This window comes from Nannobrachium achirus, assembly GCF_963921795.1.
Source record: "Nannobrachium achirus genome assembly, chromosome: 23".
In the NCBI taxonomy this organism is placed as follows: Eukaryota; Metazoa; Chordata; class Actinopteri; order Myctophiformes; family Myctophidae; genus Nannobrachium; species Nannobrachium achirus.
Genome location: NC_137830.1, coordinates 52,715,031 through 52,737,327, shown reverse-complemented (window position 1 = coordinate 52,737,327; position 22,297 = coordinate 52,715,031). Strand labels below are relative to the sequence as shown.

At 43.0% G+C, this 22,297-nt stretch overlaps 1 protein-coding gene across 1 annotated transcript in view; it reads right to left on the bottom strand.

Annotated features, from left to right (window-relative positions):
- ttll1 (tubulin tyrosine ligase-like family, member 1) overlaps positions 1-22,018 on the bottom strand; it is a gene marked incomplete at its 3' end in the record, with an annotated part of 40,899 nt that extends 18,881 nt beyond the window's left edge. Inside the window, exons 1-5 of the mRNA XM_080754478.1 lie at positions 21,894-22,018; positions 18,932-19,140; positions 17,192-17,372; positions 11,036-11,173; positions 6,990-7,098 (exon numbers count right to left, since the gene is read on the bottom strand). Of these exons, the coding sequence (XP_080610604.1) occupies positions 6,990-7,098; positions 11,036-11,173; positions 17,192-17,372; positions 18,932-19,140; positions 21,894-22,006 (750 nt within the window). The 5' untranslated portion in view covers positions 22,007-22,018. The remainder of the gene's footprint in view (positions 1-6,989; positions 7,099-11,035; positions 11,174-17,191; positions 17,373-18,931; positions 19,141-21,893) is intronic.
- Between the last annotated feature and the right edge of the window lie 279 nt (positions 22,019-22,297).

Here is a 22,297-nt window from a genome sequence, read left to right as displayed (position 1 = left end):
GCTACGTGTGTACATGATGGACCATAGACTGACCAACACATTAGTGGACCGTGCTACGTGTGTACATGATGGACCATAGACTGACCAACACATTAGTGGACCGTGCTGCGTGTGTACATGATGAACCATAGACTGACCAACACATTAGTGGGCCGTGCTGCGTGTGTACATGATGGACCATAGACTGACCAACACATTAGTGGGCCGTGCTACGTGTGTACATGATGGACCATAGACTGACCAACACATTAGTGGGCCGTGCTACGTGTGTACATGATGGACCATAGACTGACCAACACATTAGTGGGCCGTGCTACGTGTGTACATGATGGACCATAGACTGACCAACACATTAGTGGGCCGTGCTACGTGTGTACATGATGGACCATAGACTGACCAACACATTAGTGGGCCGTGCTACGTGTGTACATGATGGACCATAGACTGACCAACACATTAGTGGACCGTGCTACGTGTGTACATGATGGACCATAGACTGACCAACACATTAGTGGGCTGTGCTACGTGTGTACATGATGGACCATAGACTGACCAACACATTAGTGGACCGTGCTACGTGTGTACATGATGGACCATAGACTGACCAACACATTAGTGGGCTGTGCTACGTGTGTACATGATGGACCATAGACTGACCAACACATTAGTGGACCGTGCGACGTGTGTACATGATGGACCATAGACTGACCAACACATTAGTGGGCCGTGCTACGTGTGTACATGATGGACCATAGACTGACTAACACATTAGTGGGCCGTGCTGCGTGTGTACATGATGGACCATAGACTGACCAACACATTAGTGGGCCGTGCTACGTGTGTACATGATGGACCATAGACTGACCAACACATTAGTGGGCCGTGCTACGTGTGTACATGATGGACCATAGACTGACCAACACATTAGTGGGCCGTGCTACGTGTGTACATGATGGACCATAGACTGACCAACACATTAGTGGGCCGTGCTACGTGTGTACATGATGGACCATAGACTGACCAACACATTAGTGGGCCGTGCTACGTGTGTACATGATGGACCATAGACTGACCAACACATTAGTGGACCGTGCTACGTGTGTACATGATGGACCATAGACTGACCAACACATTAGTGGACCGTGCTACGTGTGTACATGATGGACCATAGACTGACCAACACATTAGTGGGCCGTGCTACGTGTGTACATGATGGACCATAGACTGACCAACACATTAGTGGACCGTGCTACGTGTGTACATGATGGACCATAGACTGACCAACACATTAGTGGGCCGTGCTACGTGTGTACATGATGGACCATAGACTGACCAACACATTAGTGGACCGTGCTACGTGTGTACATGATGGACCATAGACTGACCAACACATTAGTGGACCGTGCTACGTGTGTACATGATGGACCATAGACTGACCAACACATTAGTGGACCGTGCTACGTGTGTACATGATGGACCATAGACTGACCAACACATTAGTGGGCCGTGCTGCGTGTGTACATGATGGACCATAGACTGACCAACACATTAGTGGGCCGTGCTACGTGTGTACATGATGGACCATAGACTGACCAACACATTAGTGGGCTGTGCTACGTGTGTACATGATGGACCATAGACTGACCAACACATTAGTGGGCCGTGCTACGTGTGTACATGATGGACCATAGACTGACTAACACATTAGTGGGCCGTGCTACGTGTGTACATGATGGACCATAGACTGACCAACACATTAGTGGGCCGTGCTACGTGTGTACATGATGGACCATAGACTGACCAACACATTAGTGGGCCGTGCTACGTGTGTACATAGCAGTGTGCTCTGATAACCAGGCTGTTGAAGGAACCTCAAAAGCCCCTTTTCGACTGCAGTTTTAGCACCACACCACACTACACCACACCACACCGCACCACATAAAAATATCTACATTTTCCATTACAAAAAAGTACCCCTATCGGTAAGAAACAATTTGACCCTTTTAAATGTGATTATAATACAATATAAATTTGTATTTCAACTATCCTAATTATAATGCACTGTAATGGATTATAACTGTGATTATAATACATTATAACGTATTAATGTATTACTATGATAATTATAATACACTATAATAGATTATAATAGTGGTTATAACACAATAGAATCTATTATCATGTATTACAACTATATTCTGGTGGTCTAAATGAAAAAGTCAGTGAGTGATCAGTCATTATGAAGTGTTTGGCCCTGTTTGGCCTAGCTCAGACCTACCCTAGAGTGGATACTTTTTAGTACCCTGTTTAGTACCACTTTCACACCACTCTACCCAGGACCTTGTAGTGGAAAACCTGGCACTAGTGGGCGGTGTGGGGTGGAGTGGAGTGGTGTGGAGTTGGGCCTGTGGAAAATGGGCTAAACAAAGCCTTTGATTTGGTGAAGGAAATGTTGGGTCCAACTTTAACCATCAGTCCTCTGGTCTGTGTTTATGGGTTAAAGTTGTTTCCTAAAAAGAATCCACAGCGATTTTTCATTTTCCGCTGCTGTTCCACTAAACCCAGACCAATCATAATGTGACTTCCATAATAACACTGCTGTTCCAATAAACCCAGACCAATCATAATGTGACTTCCATAATAACACTGCTGTTCCAATAAACCCAGAACAATCATAATGTGACTTCCATAATAACACTGCTGTTCCACTAAACCCAGACCAATCATAATGTGACTTCCATAATAACACGGTTCTTATTTTTTTAGTGTCTTGGCGTCTATAAAAACAGTTATATTGTAGTATTACTAATTAGTGTGTGCGTTTTATTTCCCCTTTCTGTGGCTGAATTTGGATTTTTAATTCATCACATTTTATTTTTTAAAGTGTTCTCGTTTATTCTTTATAAACATATACAAAAAAGAGAACTGCGGTTTATTTCATTATCAATGTACAATCGTTATATTCTCAATAAAGATATAATGGGGATTAACAATAGGAGTTCCTTCGAGCCGGATTTGAACCAGCGACCTAAGGATGTCAGCTATCACCACTACAGTCCTCCGCTCTACCAACTGAGCTATCGAAGGGAGCTGGTTGTGTTCCTGCATGGGCCACACCTGGCCCGCGGGCCACCAGTTTGACACCTCTTACTTAAACTCTTGTATGTTGATAGTGAGTCACATTATGATACATTGTGAGCTTGTAGTTAAGCTATTTTCACCAAATGTTTGCCTATTTTGGCCAAATGTTCTCCTAGAATGACCAGAATAGGGTCATCACGAGTGACCGTTCATGTGTCATTTGTTCATTTTCAGTTGCTGTTAACCTGAGAATTCCATTCTATGTGGTTTGTATTATGAATATCTTAGGTTATACAGCATAGTTATTACATATGTATTACTATTCTATGTTAAGAAATGTTTTCTAAAGGAACTCCTTCGAGCCGGATTTGAACCAGCGACCTAAGGATGTCAGCTATGACCACTACAGTCCTCCGCTCTACCAACTGAGCTATCGAAGGGAGCTGCTGAACTATAGACTGACCAATGGGTTCACAGCTCCACCTAACTCACAGAGTAGCACGTGCTATGGGGGAGAGCAATGTGTACTCAGTTGTCACTGGGGGGATGGGGGAAGGGGGGGGGGCTGGTTTGCAAATGACTGACAGGAAGGGTAATGGGTCATGTGACTGACAGGAAGGGTAATGGGTCATGTTTTGTCAATGGAACGTTGTGTAGGAAGTCAGAGCTGTGTTGATCACGGAGCCTACATGCGCCGGCATGCATTTCACATTGCACAAGTTAAACCACTGTCACAGAGCCACAGGGCATGCATTTCACATTGCACAAGTTAAACCACTGTCACAGAGCCACAGGGCATGCATTTCACATTGCACAAGTTAAACCACTGTCACAGAGCCACAGGGCATGCATTTCACATTGCACAAGTTAAACCACTGTCACAGAGCCACAGGGCATGCATTTCACATTGCACAAGTTAAACCACTCAAAAGGAAATATTTGTGTTGCTTTTGTCGCATTCCTAAGCCAATAATTTGATGACAGAGACTCAGTGGATACTAGTCATCTAATTATTGGCTAAGCAATGCGACCAAAAAAATAAATAAAAAAGAAAGAAAAGAAAAGAAAAATCCATGAATGAAGGCTTCATGAGTTCTGAAATTGATAGAAAATAAGACATTTTCGGGGGCGAACGACTCTATTTTGAGCATGTCGTGTTTTAGAACTCCTCTATTTTGAGCATGTCATGTTTTAGAACTCCTCTATTCTGAGCATGTCATGTTTTAGAACTCCTCTATTTTGAGCATGTCATGTTTTAGAACTCCTCTATTTTGAGCATGTCATGTTTTAGAACTCCTCTATTTTGAGCATGTCATGTTTTAGAACTCCTCTATTTTGAGCATGTCATGTTTTAGAACTCCTCTATTTTGAGCATGTCATGTTTTAGAACTCCTCTATTTTGAGCATGTCATGTTTTAGAACTCCTCTATTCTGAGCATGTCATGTTTTAGAACTCCTCTATTTTGAGCATGTCATGTTTTAGAACTCCTCTATTTTGAGCATGTCATGTTTTAGAACTCCTCTATTTTGAGCATGTCATGTTTTAGAACTCCTCTATTTTGAGCATGTCATGTTTTAGAACTCCTCTATTTTGAGCATGTCATGTTTTAGAACTCCTCTATTTTGAGCATGTCATGTTTTAGAACTCCTCTATTTTGAGCATGTCATGTTTTAGAACTACTCTATTTAAAGCATGTCATTTTGGGCAGAAATAGTTTTAGAAATACAGCAAATCTTACAGCAAAAAAAAAATATTTTTGGGTATGTTTTTTGAAAATAATTTGAATAATAATAATTAAAAAACAAAATGTGGGAAACAAAAAACCAAGGGACCCATAAAAATCTGTGTGCGACCTACAAATGGGTCCCGACCCAGTGTTTGGGAACCAGTGATCTATTCTAGACTGCTACAACTTGCAACAATGACACACAGAGAACGTTGACATGCATGATATTATAGCAGTAGCATCTACTACTACAAACGAGTAGTGTGAACGAAAGTGTGAAAGACACATTTCCGGGATTTGAACGAATCGTTTACAAGTCTTGCTAATGATTCGATTCTTATGAACGAATCACTCATGAAGGAAACATCACTATTGCCCAGCGTTAGTGTGCTGACGTGTCATTGATGACGTGTGAGTGTTCAGGTTAAGTAATGTTATTGTGTGTATGAAACAGGCTCCACTCTGTAAGTAAAGTATGCACATCAATATCACTTCACTACCTTTTTTTATTTTTTGATAGTCGTGCTTTAAGACACCTTATGTATATATATTATTCGTTCCCTTTCCTGTTGTACCTTGCTCTTACTGTACTTACTGTACTCTGTACTCTGTTCTTGTTTTTTCTTTTTATCTTTTTTCTTACTTCTCTGTAACTTTGTAAATAACCTTATACTGCTGTGCTGCCTCTGGGCAACACATTTTCCCCCTTGGGATAATAAAGGTATCTATCTATCTATCTATCTATCTATCTAGTATAGTTATTACATAATGTATTACTATTCTATAGTGAGAGTTAACATGTTTTCCAAAGGAATTCCTTCGAGCCGGATTTGAACCAGCGACCTAAGGATGTCAGTCATGACCTCTACAGTCCTCCGCTCTACCAACTGAGCTATCGAAGGGAGCCGTCAGGGTCCTGTTTTTTGTTTGTTTTTTCTCACTGAAATCATCATCACACATAATCATTAGGACTGTAAGCATGTTTGGGCTCCCACAGCTCCATACAGAAAATGGATCTCCATATATGGGTACCAGGGGTCTCCATATATGGTTAACTGGTCCGATATACATCACTGGACCTCCATATATGGGTACCAGGGGTCTCCATATATGGGCAACTGGTCCGATATACATCACTGGACCTCCATATATGGGTACCAGGGGTCTCCATATATGGTTAACTGGTCCGATATACATCACTGGACCTCCATATATGGGTACCAGGGGTCTCCATATATGGGCAACTGGTCCGATATACATCACTGGACCTCCATATATGGGTACCAGGGGTCTCCATATATGGGCAACTGGTCCGATATGCATCACTGGACCTCCATATATGGGTACCAGGGGTCTCCATATATGGGTAACTGGTCCGATATACATCACTGGCCAGACGGCCAAGACATGGTGCGAACTTATGCAAATCCACTTATTCCATCACTCCTAAATCACTTTTTCTCTCTGCTGTTTATAAACACACTGATGAGCTAACATGCAGAAGTTACCCCAGGTAATGTTACCCCAGGGTAATGTTACCCCAGGGTAATGTTATGTTATGTTATGAGCTTCTTAAGTTACCCCAGGGTAATGTTATGTTATGAGCTTCTTAAGTTACCCCAGGGTAATGTTACGTTACCCCAGGGTAATGTTAACCCCAGGGTAATGTTATGTTATGAGCTTCTTAAGTTACCCCAGGGTAATGTTAACCCCAGGGTAATGTTAACCCCAGGGTAATGTTACGTTACCCCAGGGTAATGTTAACCCCAGGGTAATGTTATGTTATGAGCTTCTTAAGTTACCCCAGGGTAATGTTAAGTTACCCCAGGGTAATGTTACGTTATGAGCTTCTTCCAAATCTCGTCTGGCAAGACCCCAGAATTCAATAGGATTCAGAGATTTAGAACGTGACTGAATCGTAACAAATTTACAATTGTAAACAAAATAAAGGAATTGTTGTGCGATAGAAACACGCGATTTAGAACGGTGCACCGCCACTCGCAGTCGGAGCTGCTGTGGACTCGACATGAAAGTGAAAATACACAGATCGTTCTGGGACATCATAACATCTGAATAAAGTGGCTGGTCCGGAAATTCTCCCTTAATAATATTATGGCCATGGCTTTGGTGAAACAATGTACATTGATGGCTGTGGGCCTGCTAAAGCCAGCGAAAACTCACCCCGTGTTTTTGGATGGCGACGTTAGTGAGGTGAACAAACATGTTGTCCAGCTCACTGGTACTGGGCGTGTACTTCACCGTACAGAACCTGCAGAAGCCCAGCTTGAACCTGCAACATCACAAGAACACACCAATAATGATATTTAGTAGACTATTGAACCTGCAACATCACAAGAACACAACAATAATGATATTTAGTACACTATTGCAGGGGGTTTCTAACTCTTCTGACTCAGGGCAACCCTGTAAATAACTTTTTCATCCACGGCACTCCTGAATTACGGTGCCATGGCATTGGAGCGAAGGTTCATCAGTCCGAATGTGTTAAGAATACTATGCCTAATGTGGGGTTCACATGGGCTCAGGCAAGCGGTAGACGGCAAACGGCACCACCTGCTGGACGGTACGGCAAGGTAGAACAAAATATGCCCGACGGAACGGCAAAATTAATTAATTATTTAAAGCGCTCGCGCAAAATGAAAACGCGCGCTGCGGTGGTTGAGGTGGCTCCATGCATGCTGCTCTCTCTGCTACTGCTGGCTGATGTGTGTTCCGTGTGTGTTGGCGCTCTGCTCGAATTCGTCCCGTGAGATGGAGCTACGTAACATCCGGTTCCAGATTCCGTCCTGTACCACTGTAAAAAGATAAATTAATTTAACTTTGAACGGCACGTCTGCCGTTTACCGTCACCGGTTTCGACTGCCGGACTACTGTACGGTTTGCCGCTCTACTCCCGTCCACTAAAATGACTTCCGGTTTGCCGTCTACCGCTTGCCTGAGCCCATCTGAACGCAGCAAGACTCTACTAACCTCACTAACCCTAACCCTAACTGGGTGCCGGCTACACGGAGCTGGATATTTCAGAAGCTGAACATTTTTTGTGTGTTGGGGCTTGCAGCCACACGAAGCTGGATATTTCGGCCGCGAAGCTGGATATTTTTTAAACCGGATAAATAAGTGGAGAGATTGAAAAATATCCCATTCACTGGATCCGTGTGGACAGGGAACCCAGATATCTCTGAAGACTTTACTGTGTGTGTGCTTGTTAGACCTAGATATCTTTGTCGTGTGGACCTAGATATTTTTCTATGTGGATATCTGAAAAACCGGGATATATGAAATATCCAGCTCCGTGTAGCCATTCGGACTAATGAACCTTCGGACTAATGAACCTTCAGACTTATGGGCAGTCCCCCTGAATTACACTGTTCATTTTTACATCTTACATCCTATTGGAGAAATATCAGTTTCCATCAGAACTGACTGAAAATAAGGTTATACTTGACGTTTAACCACTTGAACCCCAGCATGACTATTCGGGGGGGGGGGGAGGGGGAGGTTCACCAAAAATAGCAGATCTAGAAGCTCATAACGCATCACAACGTGACGCGTTGTGAGCTTGTAGATCTGCTATTTTTAGTGAAGAGAGTTGTCATAGATGGAAAAAGAACTCATCAAGTACAGTGCAAATCAGGTAAACATAGTGTAGTGATATTGATGATGAATTCCAAATATTATCAAATGATCTCGCGGCACCCCTGGACTGGCATCACAGCACCCAAGGGTGCCCCGTCACCCACTTTGAAAAGCCCTGCACATTGATTGATTGATTGATTGATTGATTGATTGATTGATTGATTGAATACTTTATTAACAGTTTGCCAAACTAAAGCATAGAAAGAAACAGATCTACACAAGGTCTGATAAAACAGATCTACACAAGGTCTGGTAAAAGGAAAGCACTGTGGCTTGTTTCCATTGGGGTCCTTTGTATTCAATTCATCAAAAAATGTAGCTCCCATACCGGGAGTCGAACCCGGGCCGCCTGGGTGAAAACCAGGAATCCTAACCGCTAGACCATATGGGAGTAAAAACACCCAGCTCTAAGAACCTCTAGTGTTCTAAGGCTGCACTCAAACTGGAACGCACTAAGTTGTGTGAGAGTTGTGTGGGGGAGGCGGGGGGCAGAGACAGCACAATGCATTCCGGATGGAAGTCTAGTGGTTGGAAGTCTAGTGCGTGTTGTGTGCTTGTTGGATGGTGCTCTGTGCAACCACAGGACTCTCACTAGACTTCAAATCACTAGACTTCCATCCGCAATGCATTGTGCTGTCTCTGCCCCCCCGCCTCCCCCACACAACTCTCACTCAACTTAGTGCCTGTCTGTGTGTGGGAAGCCTAAGAACACTAGAACAGTGGTTCTCAAAGCAAGGTCCCAGGGGTCCCCATCAAAATGTGTTCATATATAGCAGGGGTCCCCATCAAAATGTGTTCATATATAGCAGGGGTCCCCATCAAAATGTGTTCATATATAGCAGGGGTCCTCATCAAAATGTGTTCATATATAGCAGGGATGGGCAACTTTGATGATGGCGAGGGCCACTATATTTCCACCTTCACTCCAGAGGGCCACTATATTTCCACCTTCACTCCAGAGGGCCACTATATTTCCACCTTCACTCCAGAGGGCCACTATATTTCCACCTTCACTCCAGAGGGCCACTATATTTCCACCTTCACTCCAGAGGGCCACTATATTTCCACCTTCACTCCAGAGGGCCACTATATTTCCACCTTCACTCCAGAGGACCACTATATTTCCACCTTCACTCCAGAGGGCCACTATATTTCCACCTTCACTCCAGAGGGCCACTATATTTCCACCTTCACTCCAGAGGACCACTATATTTCCACCTTCACTCCAGAGGGCCACTATATTTCCACCTTCACTCCAGAGGGCCACTATATTTCCACCTTCACTCCAGAGGGCCACTATATTTCCACCTTCACTCCAGAGGGCCACTATATTTCCACCTTCACTCCAGAGGACCACTATATTTCCACCTTCACTCCAGAGGGCCACTATATTTCCACCTTCACTCCAGAGGGCCACATTGCATATATTGCTACATTCTACATTCTACTTGCAAAAATAGCAGATCTACAAGCTCAAAACGCATCGCGCTGCGATGCCTTTTGAGCTTGTAGATCGGCTATTTCTGCTTCTTTTGAATTGGAATCCTGAATATTTTTTTTTTGTTATTTTTGAATTGGAATCCTGAAATGTAACATTTTGATGTAAGTTCCAACGCATTTAGTTATATACTCATGTTAACTTTATGAACTTAAATACAAATACATTGGACATAAAAAATATATACATTTTAATACTATTATACTAGTCATTAAGCTACTAATATAGACTGATGGAATTAAAGCAGGTCATGTTTGGAATCATAACAGCTGAAATCAATAATATATCAGTATTCCGGTATTAACCTGTGGGCCGCATTAAGTGAAGGTGGGGGCCGCATGTGGCCCCCGGGCCGCCAGTTGCCCATGTATGATATAAAGCATTAAAATCTGTTTAACCACTTGAACCCTACACATGGGCTATTGGAGAATAGCCGATCTGCAAGCTCACAATGTGTCGTGATGCAACGGGTTGTGAGCTTGTAGATCAGCCAATCTAAAAGAAATCTTGGAATATTCATGAAACATTTTAACAGAAATCTGTGTAGGTTCCTGGCACAACATATTTCCAGATGGGGGACCGTCTGGGGGCCAATTAGATACTGTTCAGGAAAATGTAGTTATTTAGTGTGTTCAATATTGATAAAACCCACTGTCAGAACGTCACTTTATATTATATATGTCTGGTTACATATATATATATTACATATATATATATATGTGTATATATATAATGAGTAATATTGATAAAACCCACCGTCAGACCGTCACATAGTTATTTAGTGTGTTCAATATTGATAAAACCCACTGTCAGAACGTCACTTTATATTATATATGTCTGGTTACATATATATATTACATATATATATATATGTGTATATATATAATGTGTAATATTGATAAAACCCACCGTCAGAACGTCACTTTATATTATATATGTCTGGTTACATATATATATTACATATATATATATATATATGTGTATATATATAATGTGTAATATTGATAAAACCCACTGTCAGAACGTCACTTTCAAAATCTTTCTAAAGCGGTAGGTTGTCACCAGAACTTACATGTAGCATTTAAGGGGTCGGTAGGTCGTCACCAGAACGTAGAGCCGCAGGTCAAACTTCTTGCCTCCGATCAGAAGAGGGTTGTCGATGTAGAGGGAGATGACGTAGGCCTCCTTGCCACTGGAGGCCGCCACGAAGCTGTAGGCCATAATGAACAGCATTATTGATCTCTACAAATTGTTCTGGTGTTTTTGGAGCGTTTGATTTGTCACATGTACATTTGCACCTACAGTACAGTACAGTACATTTGCACCTACTGCATGTTTAAAAGTTACGTGTGCTTTGATCAGAGGCAGACACATTTAATGTTACAGTGGATTCTTGTCAGTCAAACATCACCAGGGAAAACTCCAGGAAAAATGTATCATTTCAACATTTAAAGGAGTAGTTCACCCCCAAAATGACTTTTTTTCTATTGATTAGTCACGCCATGGAGACTAGAGTTCAATAATATTTTTAGGTTTTTGTCACATTCCTAAGACAAAAATGTGATAACAATAAATTTACCCCCATTCGTTCCGGATGGCGACCCGTTTCGAAACGGGTCCCCATCCGGAATCAATGGGGGTAAATTTACTCAAATCAATTTTTTGTCTTGTGTGTGACATAAAACAAAAAAATATTATTGAACTCTACTCTCCATGGCGTGAGTAATCAATAGAAAAAAAGTCATTTTTGGGGTGAACTACTCCTTTAAAACATGTATTCTGTTGCAGTTTGTTAAAGTAGTAAACCCATAATACCAGACAGTTTGTGTCGACAGCCTGCAACCTTTCAGTTACAATAAGAACCAATTCAAGAGCAACAGGTGATTAGTCAATAGTTAGTGCGGTTGAGCAACCCTATTCTCTCCCTTGTGTTTGTTTAACAACCCATTTAGGCCTAGAATTATTGAATGCTCTAACCAGTGAAAAATAGCAGATATACAAGCTCACAGCGCGGCACCGAGTGCCGCGCTGCGAGCTTGTAGATCTGCTATTTTTGAAAAAGTCGTGAAAATGTGTGCAAATCTTTGAATATTATGTATTTTCAAAGTGAACGTTTGTAACTCAAATTTTGCTTCTGGGTGGTCCCTGGAACTAGATATTTTGAGATGGGGGTCCGTGGCCAAATAAATATCATTTTGGGGGTCCTTCACATGAAAAGTTTGAGAACCACTGACATAATAGTCTCTCAAGAACAGACTAACTGAGCTCCAGTTAAGTGAAAAAGACCTTTTCTTTGACGATGGCTGGCCAGATTGCTGACATAGTTTTTCCAAAAATCTTAGAAGGATTCAAAAGACACTTATAGAATCGGGTCAAAATTCTAATTTTCACGATTTGCCTTTGATTGCCGCGCTGCGAGCTTGTAGATCTGCTATTCTTTTATATTTAAAGCATAAAATATTGCGTCATAATGTGTTCAGGCCTAAATGGGTCAAGCCTGCAGGAACACTTCCATCCTTCTATTGTTACCTTCTTCACCTTCAAAAGCAACTCCTTGGAGCCGGATTTGAACCAGCGACCTCAGGATGTCCGTCATCACCACTACAGTCCTCCACTCTACCAACTGAGCTATCGAAGGGAGCCATTAAGCTCACTGAGTCATGCTATGTGTAGACATAGCGGTAGGCTCCCATAACAAAACCGTTGAGGTCAACTCAAACGGAGCTAATAATTAACAACAGTCTTTGTTTTTTTGCAATAAAATAGTTTTCTCTAAAAGGTATTGTTGGGTTGAGCATCCCACCTATCCCCCCTTTCTTTGTTTTGTTGCACAAAGACACACTACGTTTCTAGAGGCTTGTCCAGTAGGTGTTTGTCTTGGGTTAATCTCCCAAACCGACGGACCGGTCAGCACTAAGGTTCTTGTGTACTTTACCAGTAGGACAAGTAACTACTGTACCTCCACCCATTTTATAATGTATATCTTATATTAAAATATTTAAAGGAGTAGTTCACCCCCAAAATGACTTTTCCTTCCCATCGATTACTCATCCCATGGAGACTCGAGTTCAATATTTTGTTTTTTTTGTTTTTGTCGCATTCAAGACAATAATCTGAGGAGACTCTTTGTAGGCCCATTGATTCCTGATCCAGAATCAATGGGGGTCAATAATTTACTATAATCAAATCATTGGCTTAGGAATGAGACAAAAACAAACTAAACATTGAACTTAAGTCTCCATGTCATTTTGGGGGTGAACGACTCCTTAAACTTAAACGGAAGTCAATGGGGATCAAATAAGGCTGAAACTACGCCCCAAATATTGAGTCATACGTCACGTCATCGTGCATGCGTGTGTGTCGTGACTCACGAGTAGGGATGGGACGATACGCGATATTATAGTTTATCGTGATAAAAAACACTCACGATAATCGTATCGCGAAGATTACATTTATTGTGATATCGTCCTCCGTCATGCACTGGGATCAATTCACCTTTTATTTGCCGAGCTGCATATTCGGTACCATTTAAACCCTCTATAAGGTAAAAGGTACATATAATATACGTACTTGATACTCTTTTTTCTTGATAAGTCTTTTTTCACTCTCTATCAAATGTCTTTGCCAAAAAGATAGCCGATCTACAAGCTCACAACGCGTCACAACGTGACGTGTCGTGAGCTTGTAGATCGGCTATTTTTTTGGCAAATGTTCTGCCCCAGGATAATGGATTTTGATTATCGTGATAATATCGTAAATCGCGATTTCTTTTGTCACAATAATTGAGTACCTGAGACGAATAACAGTATAAGTCCATATTTGAATTTTTTTGAATAAATATATTTTACCAGACTGTAAACCACAAACTAGTCATTTTTAATCTGTTAAATTGTTAATGCATTCCCCCCTCATTTTGTTTAATTGTTGGTTTAAATGTTATCTGCTCCCTTTGTCTGCTGAATATTGCTTGTACGGACTTAGACTGTTGTTCCACAAACTATACTGTTTTTCCACTTTCCATAAGTATTATGTCTTATAATTAAGCAATATTACACGAGAGGGTGTGGGATAACTGAATTATTTGCACGAGCCGTAGGCGAGTTCCGCCGAGCATCACAGGAGTGCAAATAATTCAGTTATCCCACACCCCCGAGTGTAATATTGCAATTATACAACCACCAACAAACAAAACACATTAAAGTATGCTATTCACACTGTGGGGCAATTCACAATTTAAACAATCGCTAATCTGATTCCTTGGAAGAGTTTGACTGACAAAAAATAGTCCCTGTTGATGATTAAAATGAGCTGCGCTGCGAGCGCAGTCACCGAGGCATGCAGCAATCACCACAGCTGAGCTGTCAGTTCCAATAGGCTATGCTCCGCCGTACGACCGTATCGCGCAGCAAAAATAGCCGATATACAAGTAACAACGCGGCGCGACGACGCGTTGTCACTTGTAGATCGGCTATTTTCGCTGCACGTCACGATACCATTGTATGACAACAACTCCGGTGAGAGTGGCTAGTTACTGCAAGCTGCTACTGTGTGTTTCCCTCCAGAGGGCGCAGCTGTGCCATATATGGGATAATCAGGTGCAGTGGCGGAGTGATACATTCTTCATGTGATTAGGCCCAGGTCTAGCAGTGCATCTGTGCTCGTTTGATGCACGGCTGGAGAGCCTGTTTTCCATTGAGAGCCGGACTACGTGTTGTATAATTCCCAATATATATGAGTTAAGTAAAAAAAATCTAACTCAACAAAATGAGGGGGGGAGTACATTAAGACTTTAAGAGATTAAAAACGTCTAGTCTGTGGTTTACAGTCTGGTAATTCAATAAAATGTCTTTATCCAAAATGTTAAAATACGGACTAAAGGCCCTTTTCCACTGGCAGCGATAACGATGACGATAACGATTTAAAAAAGTGGGTTTTCAATTGAAGTGGATCGGCAGCATCCACCAAACACCGATACAGACAACGATAGCCGACAACTACATCGTTAGGATCAACAACGATGTGGTTAAGAAGATCACAGTGATATGGAACTGGGTCTCTGACAAACAGCTGGAGGTGCGCTCAGCGCGAGCGGCTGTTAATTGGCGCCTCTTCACATTGATGTCCGATAACTTTATCGGACATCAATGTGAAGGCATAATTATCGCTGCGATATTTTATGGCTATCGTCATCGTTATCGCTGCCGGTGGAAAAGGGCCTTTAGACTGTTATTCGTCTCAGGTACTATTCGTTCATACGGTCCCCTCCTCCCTCCCCACTCACGAGGAGGTTATCATTTTCCTACGGTCCCCCTCCTCCCTCCCCACTCACGAGGAGGTTATCATTTTCCTACGGTCCCCCCCCTCCCTCCCCACTCACGAGGAGGTTATCATTTTCCTACGGTCCCCCCCCTCCCTCCCCACTCACGAGGAGGTTATCATTTTCCTACGGTCCCCTCCCTCCCTCCCCACTCACGAGGAGGTTATCATTTTCCTACGGTCCCCCCCCCCTCCCTCCCCCCCCCACTCACGAGGAGGTTATCATTTTCCTACGGTCCCCCCCCCCTCCCTCCCTCCCCACTCACGAGGAGGTTATCATTTTCCTACGGTCCCCCCCCTCCCTCCCCACTCACGAGGAGGTTATCATTTTCCTACGGTCCCCCCCCTCCCTCCCTCCCCACTCACGAGGAGGTTATCATTTTCCTACGGTCCCCCCCCTCCCTCCCCACTCACGAGGAGGTTATCATTTTCCTACGGTCCCCCCCCCCCCCCCCCTCCCTCCCCACTCACGAGGAGGTTATCATTTTCCTACGGTCCCCCCCCTCCCTCCCTCCCCACTCACGAGGAGGTTATCATTTTCCTACGGTCCCCCCCCCTCCCTCCCTCCCCACTCACGAGGAGGTTATCATTTTCCTACGGTCCCCCCCCTCCCTCCCTCCCCACTCACGAGGAGGTTATCATTTTCCTACGGTCCCCCCCCCTCCCTCCCTCCCCACTCACGAGGAGGTTATCATTTTCCTACGGTCCCCCCCCCTCCCTCCCTCCCCACTCACGAGGAGGTTATCATTTTCCTACGGTCCCCCCCCTCCCTCCCTCCGTACTCACGAGGAGGTTATCATTTTCCTACGGTCCCCCCCCCTCCCTCCCTCCGTACTCACGAGGAGGTTATCATTTTCCTACGGTCCCCCCCCCCCCCTCCCTCCCTCCGTACTCACGAGGAGGTTATCATTTTCATACGGTCCCCTCCCTCCCTCCCCACTCACGAGGAGGTTATCATTTTCCTACGGTCCCCCCCCTCCCTCCCTCCCCACTCACGAGGAGGTTATCATTTTCCTACGGTCCCCCCCCTCCCTCCCTCCGTACTCACGAGGAGGTTATCATTTTCCTACGGTCCCCCCCCCTCCCTCCCTCCGTACTCGCGAGGAGGTTATCATTTTCCTACGGTCCCCCCCCCCCCTCCCTCCCCACTCACGAGGAGGTTATCATTTTCCTACGGTCCCGTAGGAGGATCACGGCTGCAATAGTCTGGGATCACTTCACTTTTCGGGCTTGTAACCGGTCTGGAGCGGAAACCACAAAACGTCATGTTGTAGTACTCAAGGACTACAATTTGGCCGGAAATATCCACCAGAACTATCCACCAGAACTATCCACCAGAAACAGTTTTAACCCAAAATAATTCCCCTGCGCTCAAGGACATACTTTTATGGCCTACCTAATAAACTCCTCGATGCGGAGTAGTTTTGCTTTTGAAAAATTAGTTTGGTATGTGCATGTTTTAGTCCAACTTTTAGCGACCGGCAAAACCACACTAGGCTACTCGAGCATTTTAATAGGGATTGGGGAAACAAACGGTGGGAACCAAATCTAAGCGACGCCGCTTCTTCTAGTGGTTTCCGCGCTTTAGGCGGAAACCAAACGGTCTGTTGTGAACGAACACCAGGCTCTCTCCCGGGAGAAAGCCTGGTAGGCGAGGTTACTCACGAGGAGGTGCGGCTGTCCCTGGACCACTTCTTGATCTGAGACAGCTTGTTGATGAGGAAGATGCCTTTCCCCTGGGCCTTCCCACAGGGCTTCATGATCCTACCTAGTATATATAGTAATATATATGTATAGTATCTATACCTAGTACCTTCTCTATACCTACCTAGTATATATAGTAATATATATGTATAGTATCTATACCTAGTACTATTCGTTCATACGGTCCCCTCCCTCCCTCCGTACTCACGAGGAGGTGCGGCTGTCCCTGGACCACTTCTTGATCTGAGACAGCTTGTTGATGAGGAAGATGCCTTTCCCCTGGGCCTTCCCACAGGGCTTCATGATCCACGTGCTGCTAGGACTCTTACGGAACTCCTCCACAAACAGGTTGTAGTCGGCGGGCAGCATGAAGGTCACAGGGACGAAATCTAGAGAAAGAATTAAAAAAAATCAAACCTCGGTTCGAAGTGAAGCGGTGGACAGATAAAACCTCTATTCTGAATGTATTTTTCATCTGTTTTGATAATCTGCAATAGATACTGCATGTACAAGACAGATAAACCCTGAAGGCCAAATTATCATTTGAAGCTTGACCAATCCTCAAAGTATCCATTCATCTGACCGGGAGGGACACCACACATTTTGCTTTTTGAAAAAGCCTATTCATTCTGGACTGATATTTTACACGTACGGGACAGGAAAAACCTGTTCATTCTGGCCTGGAGTGACCATATATGGACATAAGGTAACATACTTTGTGTTTTTGAAAAACCCTGTTCATTCTGGACTGACATCACCATATATGGTAATTAAACGGACATTCTGTTTTTGAAAAAGCCTGTTCATTCTGGACTGAAATGACCATGGGCGTGATACACACAAAGCCATTCATTGGAAGCGGTTTTCACCGCTTCAAAAATAAGTAATATAGCTAGGGCTGTCACGATTATTACATAATCGTCTAATCGCGATTATTTGACATAATCGCGATTATTTTTCATAATCGTCATAATCGTTTCCATGTTGAAAAATGTTCATATGTATTTTTTTATGTAAAAAATAGTGGAAATAGCAGATCTACAAGTTCACAACGCGCCGCATTGCGACGCGTTGTGAGCTTGTAGATCGGCTATTTCCACTATCAAAGTTATTTTTTAAGTCGTAAGTTGTCAAATATGTCAGTAATTTCTTTGTATATTTAGGTTATGTGTCATATCTACCATGTACAACTTCAAAGCCTAAAAGACAAACAGAAATGTAATTATCAACGACAAAAACACAATTAAATCGTTAATCGCCAATTATTTGAGTGACAATTAATCGGCATGTAAAATGTCATATCGTGACAGCCCTAGATATAGCAGTGAAGTGTGACGTCATTTACACATCCTACCTGGTTCATGTCCCCCCCCCCCCCCCCCCCCATTCTGAATTCCCATAGACTTGTTTCATATCGAGTCATATCGAGTCATATAAGAACTGTGTTCCAAATGTAAACAAATGAACTCAACGGTTTGACTCATATGGATATGAAGAATCAACTGATGGTGAGAAAACGCTAATGTTACTGTCGCCCAATTAGTTCCATTTTCGCTAGAAACAAACTTTATCAAATATGAGTGACTGACTATCATAAACCATACAGAGCCACCTCCCCGACAATATTGTGCAGAACGTTTGTTTATTTTTGGACCACAATGCTTATATGAGAGGATTTTAAGATGACTCAATGTTATTCTCCATAGAGAAATTACTTCTAATAACCGGGGGATGAGCGAGTCACGTCATGACTTCACTGCTCTATAATAAGAAATATCAATTTGGCACACATGAGACATTTGTCTTAAAGGACAACTTTGTTTTTTTTTACAACAAGGGTTTGTATTTTTGATTGTAATTTGAGAAAAGAAAAGTGTGTATAAAATGTTTTCATTTACTGCTTTCAATGGTTTTAGCGATGTTGATTTGTGCGTCTCTCCTGCCGTACCCAGATAAATGTATTTGCCGTTCTCGTCCTTCTCGGCCAGGTGGCTGCTCTCCTTCTCCAGATCCTTGCGGTAGCGTTTGATGTTCTTGATCATCAGGTCCTTCCTGGTCAGCTCGTAGTGGTTGGGGAAATGGTTGACCATCTGCTCGTCCGTCAGCCGGTAACCTGTGTCTACACTGAACACGTTCCTGATGGTCTGGATGCTCATCCTGCACAAAGTTGATATATCCATTTAATCAATTATTAAAAAATTTTTTTTTTTAGAAAGATCGATCATTTTCAACTTTTGCTCGTATAGACCAGGGGTTCTCAATCCTTTTTAGTCGGTGTCCCTCAAAATAAACATATTTGAACTGGGGACCCCCTGGGGACCCTCTGGGGACCCCCACTCCCATTGTGAAAATAGCAGATCTACATGCTCACAACGCCTTGCAGTGCTGCGAGCATGTAGATCTGCTATTTTCAACAATGTTCGCCTCTTGCTTACTTAATATTTGATAGTTTGGCCAGTTTGGAATTAAAACGGTCTTGAAAGTCCTTAAATTGTCACTTTATAAATGTGCAGATACCCTGTATACACTTATACTGTGTGTTGGTTCGTTTACCATTGAGTGAGAAAAGAAATGACATTAAAGGAGTAGTTCACCCCCAAAATGACTTTTTTTCTATCGATTACTCATGCCATGGAGAGTAGAGTTCAATAATATTTTTTGGTTTTTGTCACATTCCTAAGACAAAAATTTGATTCGAGTAAATTTACCCCCATTGATTCCGGAATGAATGGGGGTACATTTATTGTTATCACATTTATGTCTTAGGAATATGACAAAAACTAAAAATATTATTGAACTCTACTCTCCATGGCATGAGTAATCAATAGAAAAAAAGTCATTTTGGGGTGAACTACTCCTTTAAGCTAATCATCTGGGGACCCCACAAAATAATTTGGGTACCCAAAGTTTGAGAACCACTGGTATAGATGCTCGACACAGTGGATTCACACTCCCGGTAGTAGGCAGGCACATACTGTATGTTTTTCTTTGTAGTAGAGAAAATAACCAATCTACAAGCTCACAACGTGTCGCAATGTGACATGTTGTGAGCTTGTACTGTACATTGGTTATTGTCTCCACCAGCCGAATGCTTGAGGGAGAGTATGTTTTCGCCCCTGTCCGTGCGTGTGTCCGTCAGTGCGTGCGTCCGTGTGTCCTCCAGTTTGTTAGCAGCTAATCTCCGGCGCCGTTGGCCCGGTCGCTGCCAAACTGAGCACACACACTCCCTGGATGCCAATTCAGAACCTCTGCCCCACATTTTTCAAATGGCCCTGTTCTAGCGCCACCAGGAGGCCAATTTGTGCAAAACTACCTTTTGGCCATGCAGTACTCCTACAGATTTTGTCCAAAAATCACGCAAATCGGTAGACAGTATCTCTACAGTCATGTGATCGACATGGATCTGTCTGATTGTCCATATTCCATCCTGATTGGCTGAGATTGGGTTTCAAAGTTTGTAAGATTGGTCAGTTTTGAACAAAATGCCTCAAATCACGAACACAGCGTGCAATTTTGGTGAAATTGTGCACGCACAATCCCACTAGGCCGAGGAAGAAATGCCACTTCAAACTTTTCAAATCAGCCTCATGGTGGCGCTATAACAGGCCGTCTGGCCTGGTGGAGACCTGTGCTCGGAAGAGCCCTGCTTCTAGTTTTCACTGTTTTCACAGACCTTTAAGACACCATAAAGGTCTGAAATAAAAGGCCTTTGGTGTGTGATTCATTATCTATCTTTTTTAATTTCAAGCACCCATTTGGGTTTGATATGCATTTGATAAGGACCCCCATTTGATACCATTGTATCTCTCTGAATCTACATTGTACGCTCAGGTTTTAATTGAACTCTGAGTGTACAAATGGAAACAAATGGACCTGTAAGGTTCCATTTGAACCCTTGGTGATCCCCGGACTCAATATTGAGATCCAGTGATCTATGAAAATATGACTACTATAGTATTGATTATTTACACATGAATAGCTAGGTTATGTAGATCAATACAAATGCTATGAATGTTATTGAGATAGCATGTTGTTGTTTAGACCAGTGGTTCTCAACCTTCTCAGGGTGCGACCCCCAAAATGACTCCTTCACATGAAAATGTTTGAGCACCACTGACATAGAAACATAGGTTTAAAAAAACCTTAGAAGGATTTAGGAGACAGAATAAATCGGGTCAAAATATTCAAAGACGTGCACAACTTTTCACAATTTTTTCAAAAATAGCAGATCTACGAGCTCGCAGCGCGGCACTTGGTGCTGCGCTGTGAGCTTGTATAAATCTGATATTTTTCAATAGTTAAAGCAAAACATCACGCACACTAATGTGTACCCGGTCTAAATGGGTTAATCCCTGCCTACAGTATAAATCGGGGGATATCTTTAGAAATAGTGTCAAATCCTGGAATAAATTCCTTACCAAAAAAAATCTTCACCAATGTGTTTGTAAAGGTGCCTAGTAACACATCTCACAAACACTGTGAAAAGTGATGACTCATCACTAAACCATCATTTTATGGGCTGTTTGTAGCCCAATGAATGTTTTTTTGTGCAAAACAAATTCTTGCAATGGATTCAGAATAATTAAAAACACCTAGTTAGACCCCTCACATCCCACTTAAAGCATATTTTTTGGGAGTGATTTTTCCCCCTATAGTATAGTGAGTGAATGAGACCCAGAATTACCCTAGCTGTCAAAGATTTTCCTAGGGAAACTGAATTTCAGTCTTTGTGAGATGTGTTACTACTAGACACCTTTACAAACACATTGGTGAAGAATTATTTTTGTAAAGGAATTTATTCCAGGATTTGACACTATTTCTGAAGATATCCCCCGACTATAGGTAGGAATTGGGTTAGTATTTGGACGGTGCCTGTCGGGAAGAGGGGTCGAGGTAAAGATTGATCCTACCAGTAGAAGTTCCAGTCCTCGCTCTCGGTGACAGGGACCCATCCCCTCTTCTCAAAGTTGTTGATGAGAACCGACTTCTCGATGTCCGTCACCCACTTCACCTTAGCAGCCATGGCTGTGGACCCCCCCGCTCGACAGGCTGTGGACCCCCCCACACGACAGGCTGTGGACCCCCCCGCACGACAGGTAGAACAGCCTGTTGGGTGCACAGGGAGACAACATGCAACGAATGAGGGATGGACTCGTCACAAGGTGCTTACAGGGGGTGTCGCACCACATTCTGGGCCCTGGGTACAAGCATTCACTCACATTTTGTACTGGGTACAAGCATTCACTCACATTGTGTACTGGGTACAAGCATTCACTCACATTGTGTACTGGGTACAAGCATTCACTCACATTTT